The 17,623-nt window shown below is 42.0% G+C and overlaps 2 protein-coding genes across 2 annotated transcripts; one reads left to right on the forward strand and one right to left on the reverse strand.

The window, feature by feature from the left end:
• The first annotated feature begins 1,492 nt into the window (after positions 1 to 1,492).
• On the forward strand, positions 1,493 to 16,800 carry LOC147219126 (procollagen galactosyltransferase 2-like). The gene is made up of 13 exons (XM_086173127.1): positions 1,493 to 1,750; positions 2,150 to 2,260; positions 2,354 to 2,471; positions 2,734 to 2,868; positions 2,956 to 3,160; positions 3,389 to 3,508; positions 3,846 to 3,919; positions 4,034 to 4,140; positions 4,931 to 5,063; positions 5,159 to 5,286; positions 5,652 to 5,858; positions 6,603 to 6,771; positions 16,645 to 16,800. Exons 1-13 carry the CDS (start codon positions 1,503 to 1,505, stop codon positions 16,798 to 16,800), a joined length of 1,911 nt encoding a protein of 636 aa, XP_086029253.1. The 5' UTR covers positions 1,493 to 1,502.
• LOC147219127 (Krueppel-like factor 13) lies at positions 8,509 to 16,234 on the reverse strand. Its single transcript, XM_086172472.1, has 2 exons — positions 15,382 to 16,234; positions 8,509 to 13,209 (listed from the first exon to the last, which is right to left on the reverse strand). Exons 1-2 carry the CDS (start codon positions 15,884 to 15,886, stop codon positions 12,962 to 12,964), a joined length of 753 nt encoding a protein of 250 aa, XP_086028598.1. The 5' UTR covers positions 15,887 to 16,234; the 3' UTR covers positions 8,509 to 12,961.
• Positions 16,801 to 17,623: the final 823 nt, after the last annotated feature.

The following is a 17,623-nucleotide window of genomic DNA, read 5'->3' on the forward strand; positions in this document are numbered from 1 at the left end:
TCGATTTTTTTTTGGCATTTTATTTCAACAATAAAATCATTAATGATCATATAAATGCACTTGCATTATATTGTATGTAATCATCCATACAAAATTGAACAAAAGGAAAAAATAAGGAGTGTCTAAATTCAATATTGATTGAAGATACTGATTAAAATAGTTTGGTGGGCCGGGCGAAAATAATCAAAAATTCTCTTATCCCTTATCCCTTATCCCAATCTTGTACACAGCTATGTTATAAACAGACGAATGTAAAAAATTGAAATCAACATATATATATATATATATATGTTGATTTCAATTTATACAATATACTCAATATACATTGAGTATTAAATCAGGATCTGTTGGTGTATGGTGAATGAAGCTTGAAAAATGTTGATCATACTTTGGTACCTTCAATGAAATCAGCATTCTAGTTCCAAACATCAAAAAGTGTTGGAGTAAATTACATGAGGCGTGAAAACAGACATGTGACTGTGGTTCACCCCGCTGACTGGAGCCTCTGAAATAAAAGAATGTAGAAAATGTCTGAGACCCGGTGTTAAACAAACACCCAAAGCCCTGGAGGCCAAATGCTGCTCAACTGGCAAACGTCTGATGAGTTTATATTTAGAAATAAAAAGGTTTGTCTTTATGGTGAATCATTTGCCTATTTTATAACATCAATGTAGTGACAAATATTTACAGCCATTTCAGAGTCCAAGTTTTTTGCAGAAATGTTTTGTTTGCCTACAAAATCTAACCCGGCTTCATGCTGCCTCTCAGGATCTGTAAAATTCAGGGCAAACTTCTCCCAATGAGTGATTAACCAAGTGTTACATTGTAAATTGTCCTGATAGAAACTTTGCCCTCATTCATGCGTTCCTATGTAACCAGCATAAGAGCTTTTGAACAGATTCCTGAAACAATAGCGATGTTTAAACCTGATTCGACCGATCACACAATAAACCGATAACAACATGCAAGGAAATTTGCAGGATTGAAATGAAGATCCAGACAGTAACCAGACGGTTTGCTGTAGGTATTTGCTGATAAAGATCAGGTGATGTAATTAATTTGAATAAATTATTAGGTAAAATAAACAAGTAGCTGTGATGTATGAATTAAAAAAATAAATACAAAACGTATAAAAATAAAAACAACAATACTCTCATTATTTTTCTCCTTTAAACAATGATAACGAGTTATCTTATAACTTTTGATTCAAATGAATTAAAATTAAGCACAACATATTTGACCTGCTCTTAAACCACTGATAGACTGAATATTCTCAATATTCTCTCCCCTCTGTTACCCCCCCCCTTTCTCTCTCTCTCTCTCTCTCTCCCCCCCCCTCTTTCTGTGTGTGTGTGTGTGTGTGTGTGTGTGTGTGTGTGTGTGTGTGTGTGTGTGTATTTGCTTGGGTGCATAGTGACATGTGCATGTGAGTCTACCCGACAACTCCCTCCCTCCACAGTGCGTGGCTGCAGACGGAGACATCAAGGTGCCCAGCTGGAAATATGTCTTTTAGATTTGCCGCCTTCAGATTAACCATTGTGATTTTAGCAGGAAAGCTGCTCTCGCATGTCAGCACAGAGGAGCTGCCAGCTGATCACCTCCATCTCCACCAACCAGCCAAGAAGGAGTCTGTTCTTCTCAAACCGACGGTGCTGATCACCATCCTTGCACGAAACGTTCAGCACAGCCTGCCATACTTTCTGGGATGTATTGATAGACTGGACTATCCAAAGGACAGGATTTCCATCTGGTAAAAAAACTATTCATTAATTATCCAGATGTTTTTTCTTATAAATTTAGAAAAAAAAAAACATTGTACTATTTGAGACTGTGTTTTTTGAGGCTTCTTTTTGAATGTGCCTGCAAACTTGCAAATGAAGTTGCTTCCTATTTTATTCCCTTATCAGTCAAGAATTGGTGATGCCGTTTTTTTTTGTCAGGAGTTGGACATGAAGAAACTAACAGCAGTTTCGGTGCATACGGTTGATCTATCCTTCATGACAATTCCAACCCACTTTTTAAAAAAACACACTGTCAGGCTGTTGAGAGAACAGGAGAACGTGAGGAAAGACAGAAAGGCAGAAAGAAAGAAAGAAAGAAAGAAAGAAAGATAGTAAGAATTTAAGATCTGTGCTCTCGCTGGCCTCAGGGCAGCCTCGGACCACAGTGCGGACAACAGCTCAGCCTTACTTCAGGAGTGGCTCCGAGGGGTTCAGCATCTTTACCATTCAGTGGAGTGGAGACCCTCTGAGCAACCGAGGTAGGTTTTCCAAATTGTCCATGAGTACTTTAAAATCTATTTATCTATAATCTAATCATCCTTCCTCCCCCTGTGCATCCTTCTTCCTCTCAGCTCCTATGACGATGAGGAGGGTCCGAAGCACTGGCCGGACTCTCGCTTCACACATGTGATGAAGCTAAAACAGGCGGCGCTCGGAGCTGCCAGGCGACTTTGGGCTGACTACATACTGGTGAGGCAGTAATAACGGCTTGCACGGCCGTGATTGGCTGCTGTCATTCGTAATCACCTGTGTTGGGGTATAAATGTAACCCAGGCGATGACATGAACGCTTTATCAGTAACTGTAATGAGATTACTGAGATTTAAACGCTAATGCACTGCAGATAAATGGAGTGCGAGTACAGTAATGTGTGTTTGCGGTGCATCGCACCCAACACTGATATTCACGGCATCTCGTCATCGACGGACTTAATGTTGGTGTTCGTTCCTCAGTTTGTAGACAGCGACAACCTGCTGACAAACCGCCAGGTGCTGGCTGACATGATGGCGCAGAATCTGACCATCGTAGCCCCGATGCTGGAGTCAAAAAGCCTGTATTCCAACTACTGGTGTGGCATGACCCCACAGGTACAGTGTGAAGTGAAAGAGAGGTTGTAAGCTTGAAGCATGACTAATTCGGGAGGTGACAACATATGCTTTCCCTTGGCTGCTCAGGGCTACTACAGCAGAACCCTGGAGTACATCCCCATCCGCAAATGGAAGCGGCAGGGCTGCTTTCCTGTGCCCATGGTTCACTCCGTCTACCTGCTGGACCTGAGGCGCGTGGCCAGCCGGGCTTTGACCGCATACCCTCCCCACCCTGACTACCCCTACCATCTGGATGACATCATGGTGTTTGCCTTCTCGGCACTGAAAGCGGGTCAGACTGCACCACACTAATACTCTTCGTTGAGAACTCGGAGAACAAATATTATGTGTTGTTGCATTTTTTTCTCCAGATGAATGTTTGATTAGCTTGCTTTCACCTTTACCGAGTGTGCTAAAATTGTGATTTCAAGAGTCGTACGTACAACATGGAAAGCAGAAATGGTGAAGTCTTTTTTTAGTGACTTTCATTCTGAGATGGAGCAATCTTTTTCAACTGCAGGGGTTCAGATGTACGTGTGCAACAAGGCTCATTATGGATATTTACCAATGCCCCTGAAACAGCATCAAACATTGAAGGAAGAGGAGGAGAGCTTCACTCACACACTGACAGAGGCACTTAGTAAGCACTTCTTGTTCTGGCGCTTGATTTTATCCATTTTGCTCTACATAGTTGTTGGCAGCAAAGGATTTTCAGCCCCTCTTTCTTTAATCACAGCTCATGATTTCGATTACATTCGGCCTTTCTCGCTCTCACTCTCCTGACAGATGCCTCACTCCTCTGTCAAAGCCCTCTGTCACCCGTTTCCTTCGCCCTGCTTCTTTTTTTTCACAATTTTGTGCAAAGGTCAGACGTTGAACCGATCTAAGGAATTCCACCAAAAAGGAAATACTCGGCTAATAGATGGCAGTTCTCTTGAGTTCATTTGAAAAGTGAATGCGCGATATTTCCTTTCTAGTTTCCTACACCTTGGAGCCTTCGCGGTATGTTTACACCCCACCGAAAGAGGCAGGAAAGATGGGATTTGATGAGGTACTGCTGCTTTTTTTTTAACATGTGAAGACATTTTACATGGTTAGTTCCTTTCAGCAGTTTTGGATTTTTTTCAAGAGCTGAAAAGCCAACTCATTTCCTCTCCACTTCTAGATATTTCTCATCAACCTGAAGCGCAGGCCTGACCGAAGGGAGAGGATGCAGAGTACTCTGGCCGTTCTCGGCATTGACGCCATGCTTACCGAGGCCGTGGATGGGAAGTATGACAGTATACGACGCTACTTCTACAAAGCACCGGTGAAGAATGAACACTAGTGGTGTTTCATCAACCCGGAAAGATATATTGATCATATCATGGTCCATGGATACGCTCAAAATGTGAATCATTTTGGTCCTTGTTGCATAAAGCAAAGATTAAGTAGGCAGAACTTTTTTTATGATACTGAAAAGAGAGTAAACAGCCACAAACAGAGTGTTACCTAGAAACAAAACTTGAAACCCCACCCTTGTTTAACTGAAGCATTTATTTTTCTATCGGAGGCCGCAGGATAAAAAAAAACCTGTGATAGTACTCTATGTTAGTTAATCCCGAGAAATGTGCGTCAGGACATGTGAGGACACCTAATAGAATTATGACCCCTTAAAACATGACATAATGAAATACCAGTAGAATTCTGCAAAGTATTTTGATTTTTAAAAGCAATAGAATTGCATTCATTCAAAGAATATTATCATTTCCAAAATTATTCAGACATGCATGTAAGCTGATGTTATCATAAACGTGACCTACTGTCAGGCTGGTTATTTTACGATAAAGATGTACAATACACACATATATAATAACCGAACAGGATACATATTGTGAATCCCCCCCAAGAGTGATTCTTCTACTCCCATCGAAGAAATTCTGTCCATGTAAAGAATTTATTTCCATTTTTTGCAGCAGGAAGTGAGAACGGATAGGAAGGCATCACTTTCCTGTAAATATTTGCAGGCAGCTTGGATGTCTTGCAACCGACTGTGATTGTGAGGTAATGTATATATTTGCAGAGCCTTGAACTCGTCCCAGCTGCAGGCCCTGGGGATCGACATGCTGCCTGGCTACGAAGACCCGTATTCCGGCCGGGTGCTGACCAGAGGGGAGATCGGCTGCTTTCTCAGCCACTACAACATCTGGAAACAGGTGCCGTTTAAAAAAAAAAAAACATCTTTGTATAAGCAGCCATGTCAGTGAACTTGCGGCAGCATGGAGAGGATTCACACACCGTCAACCTCCAGGTGGTGCAGCAGAACCTGCAGCAGGTGCTCGTGCTGGAGGACGATGTCAGATTTGAGCCCAGATTTTGCAGCAGATTGGTGGCCGTCAAAGAGGATGTGCAGAAAGCTGGACTGGATTGGGACCTCATGTAAGAATCTCAAATCACAAGTTACATTACATTACATTTCATTACATTTGGCAGACGCTTTTATCCAAAGCGACTTACAATTGAGGACATAAGCATTGCAAATAACACTTGCAAATACAAGATGCACAGGAAATATACAGAGCAGTAAGCTGGGATTAGTTTTGTTTTTGTTTTTTTTGTTTTTTTTAAGACAAAAACGTACACATCTGTACACACACACACACACTGCATAGCCTAACTTGGTGCCTAACCTAATCTGGGGCAGCTCAAGCATCAGCGCAGTAAATAGTCCTGAAAGAAGTTATTTAAATGTTCATATTTTTAATCCAAAGCATCTTGTGACTGACCGATCGGCATCCTTGTAGTTACGTCGGCCGTAAGCAGCTGCAGGTGAAGGAGCCGGAGGAGTGGGTGAAGGGAGTCGCTAACCTCGTGCACCCGGGCTACTCCTACTGGACTCTGGGTTACATGCTGTCACAGAAGGGAGCCGAGAAGCTCCTGCAGGCAAAACCCCTGAGCAAAATGCTGCCAGTGGACGAGTTCCTGCCCGTCATGTTCAACAAACACCCCAAGTAAGTGTCAGCAACCAACTAATCTGGGTGACAGTTTCAAAGAGAAATATTTTGCTTTTAATCAAAGATCATCCTAAAATGTTGTCGTATGGCCGGTGACTTTACTGACTTCATACTCGCTGTTTCTTTCTCAGCTGTAAATTAATTTAATGTTTTTCAGAATCACAAAAAAAATGGTTTGAGCACACAGACATGGAATCTCCTTTAAAAATCAATCACTTAAAATGAGATGAGAGAGATGAGATGAGAACAACTTAATTAATCCCGAAGGAAATTGTTGTGCCAGAGTTTCAAGTAAAAACATAACAGTTATAGATAATAGTGGAAAGCAGGAAGAATAAGAAATATAATGAAATATAAATTGTCTTAGCTGTTAGCAGTAACTACAAAGATTGAATCTCCTTGAACATGGTCAAGTAATGATCTATATAGCCTAAACATGCAAGAAATCACATCAGTATTTACAACTAAATCACAAAGTGAAATATCTGGTAGACATTTTTCAAAATAATGAAAAGTATACCGATTTATGGATGGCATGAAAAGGGGACGTCGAAGTTAGTTGGTATGAGAGAAGAGGATGCAGCGACTCAGGTTAGTTGGGGGAAGATGATTTGCTGCAGCGATCCCTGAAGGGGACAGCTGAAAGGAAGGGGAGAAGAGTTACTAAAGCTTGGAAGGAATATAATCTGAGGTTGTAAAGATCTCCACCTATTTTTTTTCCCCATACTCTCCCCCCCTCAGGGCAGAGTACATGGAGTACTTTGAGAGACGGGACCTGAGAGCGTTCTCAGTGCATCCTCTGTTGCTCTTCCCGACACATTACACCGGCGAGCCCGGTTACTTCAGCGACACAGAGACGTCAACCATCTGGGATGATGAGAGTGTGGACACGGACTGGGACAGGGACGGCGTAAGACACACACGTCCGCAGGACTCGGGGGACATACTGGTGACTCTGCATTCTGGTGGTGGCGCGGCCCCACCCCTTTCTAGCAACAGCAATAGGAATGAACTGTGAGAAAGTGCACATATCCAGCAAGGGTGAATGCTTTTCCCTCCTCATTTCTCTCCCTGTTTTGTCTCAGAATGAGAAACAACATGAACCTAGTCATCCTATGTAGAAGCCAACAATTACTCGTAGAACTGATAATACTATTAAGGAGTAAAAACTCTGATATCAACACATTGCTTTTTATATTAATTACATAAAAATGCTGTCAGTTAATTTTTTCAAATGTTTCAAAAGTACAATAGAAATGATGCACAGTCCTCCAGGCGGGGATTTATCAATCATGTTTTAATAATGATCTATCGGAGTGAAATTTAAATGCTTTCCTCTACCAAATATGTGCAAGAACACATGGAACTAATGCTAAAGACGGTATGAAGGGAGAAAGGCTGATAAATGCACGTACGTTGTGTGGAAGATATTCAAACACATGGTTAGGCTTTGCAATGTCTCGTTCCCCGACATTAGATGTCGTCTGTATCAAAGTTAGATTGTTAAGATGGACAGATGTATATTATTGACCCTGACTGTGAAATTGTCAGTCTGAATTAGATGACCTGGCATTGAGGTCGCAACCTACATTCATCCAAATGACAACCTCTGAACAATGTGGATTTCCAGCCGGGTGCCTTCTGGGAATGTAGATATACAGTAAAGACATCCTCATGTACCCACCATTTACAGTACAAACTGACAGAATTAGCCGCCATGCCTCACCGCCTTGTCGATCAAAATCATACTTTTGACGTCTTACTTCGAAATGCTGCTCTGTTTTCCTTTTTGGACAAGCTCTTGCTGTTATTCACATTTGTTAGAATAAATAAATGAAAAATAAATGCAACTCAGATAAAGGCCCGTACCTACACATGGGACACATTTACAGTGCCTCTATCATGTCAATTGGCTCTAGGTTTTATGGATGCATTAAGAGATTTCCATGTGAATTAGCACGAACCAGCTGGCCAATAGCAAGCCTGGAACCGTGGGGCCCCAGGCCATTTGTCAGCTTTGCCTGGGTGATAATCCAGCCTTACAGTTCGAGACCACCTGTCAGGACAGACGTAAATAACTGTACATATATCCTTTTAAAATCATTTTTTTTCAATAATGGATAATTATGTTGTAACCGTTTACCATCAAAATAAGTTTTAGTGATGGAAGTCAGTAGACGTCCTCATTCTGGCTCCTAACAGGCACATAGGAACAAATGGCTGCTGACATTAATGTTTTCAGTATGTTGAGATGTTTCATGTTAATCGTTGAAAGAAATAGGGGAAACAGAACATAATCGTTACATAAGATTTTCGTTACATTAAATGTTGTTTCACAAATTCTGTTTCGGGGAATCAGATATCTCTACAAGAAACAATTTGGTTTCAATTGTGCATTAAAACAATAAGTTGCAATACTATTTCTAAAAGAGACAAGCCACGAGATAAAATACCATATTTTTGTTGATGGAGAATTAGTTAAGATTTAATTTTTCTTTAATTGTTTTTACGGAAGGAGGAAAAGTCAGAGGTAACAAAGGACGCCGTTCCAACCATTTTGGTCTGTTCCTGAAAGTACTGGCACTCCTAAAATGGAGACACGCTCTGACTGTTGAGCGGCATCAGGAAAGCAAGCAGACAATGAACATGGCGATCAACTTAAGAATTTTTATTAAAAAAAAAAAAAAACGAAAAAAAAAAAAAACAAAGCACTGGTATTTTCATGTCAAGCAAACAATGGAACCATTCTTAATATTAGTACTGTTCCATCTCACAAAATGAGTTATGAAAAGAATAATTAAACCACACAAATGATACGTTGTTTTTGCAATAAATTAATCAGCATAATAAAAGAAATAAAACATGCTTGTACTTCGGTGCTGCACAGGAAATATTGTAACTCCAATGCTCAAAATTTAAGAAACCTGAGAATATAAATATCAAAACACCTTGTTGCAACAATTATTTTTGTTCCACAGCTCCTCCTATTTTCTTTTAACTAAAGCTTTTATAAGAGGATTTAAAAAAAATACATTAATGTAAAAATTAGGCATCAATTTTAAAAACATCAGTTTTGTACAATGTGCATATCTGAATTAGTGTGGTGACAAGGAAAATTTACTTTTTTATCTTTTTTTTTTTCTTTATAACACAGCGAGGCAGCGTAATAAAAAAAAAAAAATCAAATCAAATCCAAAGTGGATAAGGCTCATCTGCCGTCAAACCACATTCAGTGATATGAACAAATACGATTTGGACTGAGCTCTTTCAATCGACATCTGCAGTGAAGTAACAAGATACAGGTATTTTTGCTTTATATCTCAAATACCACTTTTAAGCCTCCGCCCCAGACCAGCACTGAGTCTTTCCCTTGGTGACCAAAACGCATGCTGGAATCAAAGACAAGGGCTGGCGGTGCAAGATTTATCCAGTAGAGTCATTATCACTGTCTATTAACAACAGAAGTTCATTGAGATGAGAGGGACTTCTGCTATTACACAGGTAGTAGTGATGTTGCATAAAGACAAGAACGAGGGTGCATAACAGACCATCTAGGTGCAGCCGATACTTTTCTTTTGTGAAATCCAAGGCTCGATGGCTTCGTAGGAATTACTGAAAGACAGGATGGATGGATTTTGAACAGACTTCGCCGAAGATAGCAACAAAACACCCCCCCCCGACCCTCCCCCCAAAAAAGAGAAGAAAAAAAAAAAAAAAATCAGTGAGGTATGTTCTTATTGTGATATCATAGCTTTGAGAGCTGGAGAGTTGAGCGTCTGCTTGACGACACTTCCACTGGTGAGAAATGTAGAAATCAGTCCATGCATTCAAGGTCGCTGCCAGCAGCAGACCAAAAACTGTCATCAGATTGTGAAACCCCGGAGAGCAGAGAATTTCATCCGTTCATTTAAAGTACAGATGGTGAGAAGGTATGTGAAGACTGACTAGCAGCGGCTCGACACAAACACGCATAAACGAGGAAGATGCCTGCGGAGCGAGCCGCCACGGCAGATCGTGGTGATGAATCCTGTTCTGTCCGGAAAAATGAAAATTGAAAAAAAAAAATTCAAAAATCCCACGACAGACGATGGCCTGGATGCAAACACCTAAATGAATTAATTACAAAAAAAAAGAAGGAAAAAAAAAACAGCTACCCAGTTCTAGTATCACACTTTCTAAAGCACTTGGACAAAAAGGCAGTTTGACAAACCATTAGTTATTAACACATTAGCAAAGTTCCACAGTGCTCTCTTGTAGAAGCATAGTAACAGTGCAAGCCATTACACTATTCAGCCGAATACACCTATAAGAAAAAAGTGCCATATTGCATAATGAGTATCTGTCATGAGCCCCGCGCGAGGCCATATATACCTATATGATGAAACTGTAAACATGGTGCAAAGTAGTTATGACATAGTTTTAAGGCTTTCAGAGTCTCCTGAAGAGGTGTAGTTCACTGAGATAAAAAGGAATAGGTCCATGAGCTGGACTAACAGTGTGGAAACATTTCAACAATGGTTCTCCATCATCTGGCCTGGATACGGTTTCAGCGTATCCAAAATTACTTTGCGTTTGAGTGATTCCGTCCTGAAATAATGACTTACACATATTTGGCAAGATAGGATTATTTGGGAGCGAAGAGAAAACCCTCAAAAAAAAAAAAAAAAAAACAAATGGAAAAAAAAACAGGATTGTTGATTTTAAACCAATGACATTATGAATGGGTCCAACTTATTTTGGTGTGGTAGCAGTGCGGAACTGTACACGCCAACATAACACAGAGCCATTGTTAATGTTATCAGTTAAAACTTTTACAAAGTCTACTGATATCAACTTTTACGTGTATAAGACAACATTGAGTTTTTACCCATTGCCAGGCGGTAATTATTTGTCTTTTTTCTTCTTCTCAGCAGTACCATGTGAATGCTACATGTACGAGTATGGTTGTCTGCTTCTGAAACTGTATAGGGACATCTGATGTTTGTTTACCTAGGGCTGGGCAATATGGGAAAAAAGTCAACTTAGTATTTCCACTCTTACTCTTCCATTTTGAAAAACATACTATGTCATGGGAGCACACATAAAACTGTTGACTATTTCCCCAAGATGGTGGGCTATTTGATTAAATGTTTTGGAATGTTTTTTTTAAAATGGGTCTTTTAATTTATCAAACCCGTCATCAATCTGAGCTTTTAAAATATAGGATCTAATATTTCTTCTCAGAAAATGTGTTGGCCTTTTAGTTTTTTTTTTACAATCATTTTGATATTTTTTTGAAAGGGGCAGATTGCCAGTGGTCTCGTGGGGTTTCCCAAGATTCCATCCAAGTAAAGATCTGTGTCTGCATTGTAAAAGTATCAATAATCAAAAACAAACATCAACATAACACTCTATCACAGAAAAGGTAATTTTAGACATATTGGTATTATTGCCCAGCACTAAGTTCACTGGATCGAGCCATCCCGAGACGAATGAGCACTTTTACTTTAGAAGTAGCAGACCAACAGTGAAGCATCAACCCAATTTCATTACATAGAAATATTTCCTATTTGCTAACAAAAACTTAATCATTGAGGAAAAAAAGAATAGAAATAAAGAACACACACGCCGACACTTACGGGCAATGCCACCCTATCAAGCCTAAACTGTTACCCCTAATATAAGGACTACAATTCATCACAATTATTAATTCTGTTGCTAGTAGCATTACAATTTTCTCTACATTAGAAGCTTAAAGCTTATATACATTTGCATCAGTATTAGACATAATACTACTGTGTATTATGTGTCAGCATTTCTTCGGTGATAAATGATCTAGACTTAAGGGATGGCGTGCAAACAGCTCTTCTACAGTGAAGCTCGAGCCACTTCTGGCAAAAGTAATATTTGATCTATAGTTAAATTGAATATACATGGAAATACCCTCAGTGATGACGGTAACAAATGTAATAATAATAATAATAATAATAATAATAATTGGAAAAAACAAAACAAAGGAATGTGTCACCACTAAAACTTGGAAGTATATGGAATCAGCAAAGTTAAAAATTAGGGGGAGAAAATAAAAAGCTGAAAAGCTTCTAGTCACTGCCTTGCTAGCTAACATCACGACACTGTGCTACTCGCGGTAAATAAATGGTACCCAAGAGCACAACAAGAATCTACAACTTAAAACACAGGTAAACAGGAGTTTTGGCTGATGATAAATGTGCAGATTTTTACAGAAAACGTGAAAAATCCCTGCAATTTTGTGAAAAGTGTTTGAAGCTTGAGGTTGTGGTTTTAGGGTTGGGTCTTGATCAAGTGATCAATTCCAATCTGCTTATTGATCCCCTCTTATGGTCCTGAGTGAGAGAAACTGAAATATAGAATGAAAAGGGCAAACACATTTATTTTTATGTCAGAAATACTTATCACAGACAAGGTATTTTGAGATGTTTTTTGGTCATAAAGAAATCAATAGTTCAATAGAAAGATCATAATTTACATTGGTTTAACTCTGTGATAATATCTGTTAAAAATTTTCCAGCACTTATGTCACAATTTGGACATGAAAACAGAATTAATACACGCGTATAGTCTTCTCTATTAACTGCATTGTTGATATTGTTGATAGTCCTTTCCCTCCTTGTGTTTCCTAATGCAGATTTTTTTTTAAGCCCAATGACACCTGTGAAAGCCAGCTTCAACCTGCCATACATGAACTTTGAAATGTGTTTTTTAAAAATACTTTTCAGAAAAACATTCAGGAACTGATGAATGGAATCAAAAAGCACATGGAATTCCCACTTCCTGACCGGGTCCAATTCAGTACCAGTTTGTGACACCCAACCCTAGTTATTGAGCAGGTGGATAGTGGTCACATGACTCCTCTGTGTGGATGGAGACAATGCCATTTTACCCTCACATCCGGCTGTGTGTTTCTTTGCTTTGATGTGTGTGTGCGTGTGTTGTGTGTATATGTGCACGTTTTAGAGTGAAACACAGCAATGCCTAATTCTGATCAGTGTATCTGATTGTAGCTGGTGAAACCACTGTGACCTCATGTGCTCCCGCTGCTGCTACTGTGCGGGAAACCCCTTTCCCAGACTCCAAACACCTTAATGATGCATGGCGGGGCTGGAGCAGGAGGAGGATGTGCCCTTGTTGCGTCCCAACATGGAGGGCTGGAAGTCAGGGTGACGGCGGGCATGCTTGATCAAGTGGTCGCTGCGCATGAAGCGCTTGTCGCACAGTGGGCACAGGAAGCGCTTCTCCCCTGTGTGGGTGCGGGTGTGGCGGGCCAGCTCATCGGAGCGAGCGAACTTCTTCTCACAGTCAGGCCATGTGCACGGGAAGGGCCGCTCGCCTGCAGGGAGCAGCAGAGGGAACCATTTGCTTATGGATCACTTTTTGAATGCCATACAGCAGGGGTGTCATTTAGTAAGCTTAGAATCACATGGTTTGTAAATAGAATGTCTACTCAGTTCAATCGTGATCTTCAGCATATTGTCAGTTTCTAAGTATTACTTTACTTGGAACATTTTGCTTTAAAATATCCTTCCCCCTAAAATAAAGAAATAAATAATTGTGCAAGAAAGTAGCTCATGTTTGGAGTAAGGTGACCTGGGCTAAAGGTCTGGTACAGATTCTAGGCTGCACTGATGGGGACACCAAGATTTATTTGGTCAAGAATGACCTTGTAATGTATTCTTAATTGGGCCAAAATTGTAAAAAAAAAAAAAAAAAACAGCAACAAGAAATAACCTCTGATGTACCAGAAAGCACATTAGCGTGATTCTATTCCTATGAATCAACAAGACATTTACTTCAAATTTGAAAAAGGGGATAACTGTTGAGATACAACCCTCAGGATGTTGACTGGCTTGAATTTAAGGGCTTGGATATTTTTTGTGTAATTAATTTCACATAGGAATCAATTATCAATAAGAAATGGCTGACGGATTTAAAAATGTGAATACATTTACTCTTCGGATAATTTCTATTACCATCTTATGACTCCGGGTAAACTGGCTTTCAGTGGATTTGCAGATGACAACAAATGTCAGAAGGACAGCGTATAAACACTCAAGATACTTCATTGTGTAGGCAATACCAGTTTTCTTCTAATAGATTAATTCATCTTGGTTTTAAGTGATCTCGGAAATTGATCGGTTAAGATACATTTTGCATGTAAACCCCCCAAAATCCAAGTTTCATCCACAATGCTGAATGTTATCCTATTGCAAAGGCTGAAACGGGCGTGTGAGGAGAAATGACCTTTCTCCTGTCCGCAGTTAAACTACCATCTGCGCCGCCATTTTTTTAATTCGATATTAAACCGGTCGTTAATCAGAGTGACATCTGCTTCTAAAAGCCGGCATCGATTTTTATATCCCTTTCAACGTGACACAGTTCCAAGAGACTTTCGTGGAAACCGTGAAATTCATAAAATGTCTCGGATTGATATCGGGAGCAGATTAGTATTCCTAAACTACCGGCGGGGGTTGTAATCTCCCCCCCGGGCGACACGAGTCAATCCAGGATAAGTGAGTCGGATGCTCGGAGCCATTTTCAAGATCACAAAGCCAGGCCACGTTGTTGTTGCAGAACTCTTTGTGGGCGTTCCCACTACCGTTTCTTTGAGCCGCTTCCTGTCCTTAATCCGTGCGCGCCTGCTCGGCGACCCCGAAAGCACCGTTTTACCCCATTTTGCAGAAAAGACGACGACGAAGCAAAAGACACCGCATGCGCACTGGGGACCCCGAGAGACCGTTTGACGGTTTGTTTGCAGCCGAGTCCGGCTTTCATCAACCGACGATCGGAATATAGAACGGATTCCGGGGCGAGGTGGAGTGTGATGTAATGTGACCCTCCCTCCCTCCCAGTAACCCAGAGTCAAATACACAAAACGTCCTCATATGTCGTCTAAAGCGCTTCTAACCCGCGCGTCCATGATCGGACGCCCCCCTCTCCATCGCTCGACGGCCATTGCCTCGGCGTTGTTGCCTCGCTTTCTTTCTGATAATCGATAGTTGCTACCTGTCAGCGGAAGTCAGGCGGGGGGATGAATCCCCGGAGAATAAACAAAAACAAAACATAAAAACAACTGAAAAACAAGAGTGCCGCCTACTGCCATCAACTGGATAGGCTGTGTCCGACAATGTACTCTCCTCCCGAGGCGACGGTTTCGTCTTACGTTCATTTCATATGCAAATCCAGTGGAAAGGAAGACATTCGTCACCGGTTTTAACGTCCAGCCCAGTTCTTTTGTTAGTTTTACTTCTTTGTACCAAAGGGGGTGTTTTCGGCCTTTTGTCTGACCACGTTAACGCCGCGGGTTTGTGGTTAAAACAACAAAACTCAATCGAAAAATGTAAAAAAAAAGTATCACGCTAATAACTACTGCTTAATACAACGACAGACGATGAAGGAATTGTAGCGTGTGTGTGTGTGTGTGTGTGTGTGTATGTGTGTGTGAGTTGTGAACGAAGTTGTGGAGTGAGGAGGGCCGCACGGCGTGGGATGTTGTTCCCCGTACCTGTGTGTGTCCGGATGTGCGCCTTCAGGTGGGACGATTTGCCGTAAACTCTGTCGCATCCATCGAAGGTGCACTGGTGTCGCTTCACCGGTGACCGCGGGCCTCCCGCGCCGCCGCCGGCGCCGCCTCCCCCCCGCAGCTGCTGCCCGGGGACCGGGGTGGCGGAGGGGGTCATGGTAGGGGTGGTCGGGTCGGACAACGTGGTGTAACCGCTCTCCCCGCCACACGAGGAGTTGCTGCTTTCCGAGTAGGCCGACATGGGGCGGAACTTGCCGTGCAAGTCGGTGAGGATACCGGCCACCGTCATCATGTTCGCCCCCTCCAGCCTCAGCGTCTCTCGCACTTCTCTGTCCTCGCTCGACCCGTCGGGCTCCCCGGGGAGCAGGCCCACCGCGGCCGGCTGGGTGGCCAGGGCTACCGGGGTGGGTCTGTGCAGCACCGGGCCGCTGGATATCGACACCAGACACTCGGCGGCGAAATAATCGGAGGAGGCCGTCAGCGACATAATGGTTCGCCTCGGTGCGGTTGAGTTAAGCTGAAGAAAAAAATAAAAAATAAAAAGGAAATAAAGGGGGTGGGGTGGGGGATCCGGCAGGAGGGGCAGTCGTTACTCTGAACCCGACCTCGTTTTCATCAAACTCGACGACGCTACCGTTCCCAACCGAGCCGCGGGAGTCCCATACACCGAAAAGAAGCCCCCCGAATGAGCAAGAAATTAAAATAAATCGCGCAGTTGGGCGAAAACGAGGTGCTAAAAGAGAACCGAAACCCCAGACCCAGCGTGTGCACCCCTTCCAGTCTGACGGCTCATTGTGTCTGCGCCTCCCGAGAAGCCGGTCAAACCTACGCCCCCTGGTCCGGGCCGGAGAGGCGTTTCATGTATATCGGATAGAAAAGTTTCGGCTGTTTGTGCGCGCTCCTTTTTGACAAAAGAACAGCGGCAAAACACTTCCCACGCATTATTCCCGCATCATAAATGGCCCCGAATCGAATCGATGTTTCAAACTGACGATTTAAAGTCCCGAAAAGACCACACGTTCAAACGAACCCAAACCGGTCATTACGTATTAATATATCCCGCCCTGGTACACTTAATACGTGAGATGTGAATTAAACGTATTCACACTTTATATTTCAACATAGAAAAAACGCATTTACGTCCAAACGACCGCATTGCGCAAATACACCGCGTGATTGTTGATATTGCGTGACTCGAGAGTCGGGGGTGAACGAGGTTAACGGCTTTTTTTTTTTTCTTTCCAGAGTAACACTGGAAAATACGACGTTTTTCGCGGACGTGAACGCAGCTCCAGTGAGCAGCAAGGACTGACGTCGCAGCTCGGGCGTGGACCGCGGCGGCTGCATCGTGGAAGGGTGGCAGGCAGCTTGGGTAATGATGGGGGAAGGAGATCTGGATGAAAGGCCTGGTGTGGTTAATGTAGACTCTGCCTGGATGAGCGCCGGACGTGGCCGACTTGAGGGCCGTTATGCCCCCCTCCCTCCCTCCTCCGCCCCCCCCGGGGGCTCAGACACTAGACGTCTGTCCTCTCACGCTTCCCCTCCCAGCTATTAATAAGTTTATGAATCAGTTTTGGTATCGATTGAGGCTGCTGGATAAATGTGTGGCTTATCGATTGATGCCCAATTAAAAAGTGTGTGACCACAATCCTTTTAATCTAGTTGTAAAGAGGAAGGGTACAATTGTAGAAATGCAGTAGTTCTCTTACTTATTCTCGAATGCCAATGGTTTGTTATCTTGTCCACAGGCCCGACAGATAAGGAAGGAAGAATGCACATCTTTAAAAACACGTTATAATTTGTAAGAAATGTCTTGCGACTATCTGTTACTTGTTGCGTGTTATTCTTGGGTAATTTCTTTGGACATCTTAAGTCTACTGTTGATTTTAGAAAATTCTTATTGATTAAATTGGTCACTGGCACTTTGCTTATATGATGAGTTTTTATATGATACATAGAACTTAATGGATATAGAAGGAGATTATTGTTCAAGGTCAAGTTAATCTGACAAAGCCAAAAGTGAACTAGATTGACAAATTGCCAACTAAATGTATTGTTTTATCATCAACTGTGAGACGTTTGTCCTCTTGGCTCAAAATGACCTCATCCGCTTAGACTGATAAGAAATCACCCATTTTATCGATGAGTTTGATTGATATCAACACCTGTTTTTATGTCAAATCATTATGTAAACAGAAGTCTTTTGGTTTTCCTGTAATCCATC

The sequence above is a fragment of the Fistularia commersonii genome, chromosome 25 (genome assembly GCF_037954325.1).
Source record: "Fistularia commersonii isolate RoL2024-O1a breed Wild chromosome 25, RoL_Fcom_v1.0, whole genome shotgun sequence".
NCBI lineage: Eukaryota > Metazoa > Chordata > Actinopteri > Syngnathiformes > Fistulariidae > Fistularia > Fistularia commersonii.

Coding starts and splice junctions, on each gene's coding strand:
- LOC147219126 (XM_086173127.1), top strand. CDS start 1,503: ATGTCTTTTAGATTTGCCGCCTTCAGATTAACCATTGTGATTTTAGCA. Junction 3,509..3,845: donor CACACTGACAGAGGCACTTA/GTAAGCACTTCT, acceptor TTTCCTTTCTAG/TTTCCTACACCTTGGAGCCT. Junction 3,920..4,033: donor GAAAGATGGGATTTGATGAG/GTACTGCTGCTT, acceptor CTCCACTTCTAG/ATATTTCTCATCAACCTGAA.
- LOC147219127 (XM_086172472.1), bottom strand. CDS start 15,886: ATGTCGCTGACGGCCTCCTCCGATTATTTCGCCGCCGAGTGTCTGGTG. Junction 13,210..15,381: donor GCACATCCGGACACACACAG/GTACGGGGAACA, acceptor TGCTCCCTGCAG/GCGAGCGGCCCTTCCCGTGC.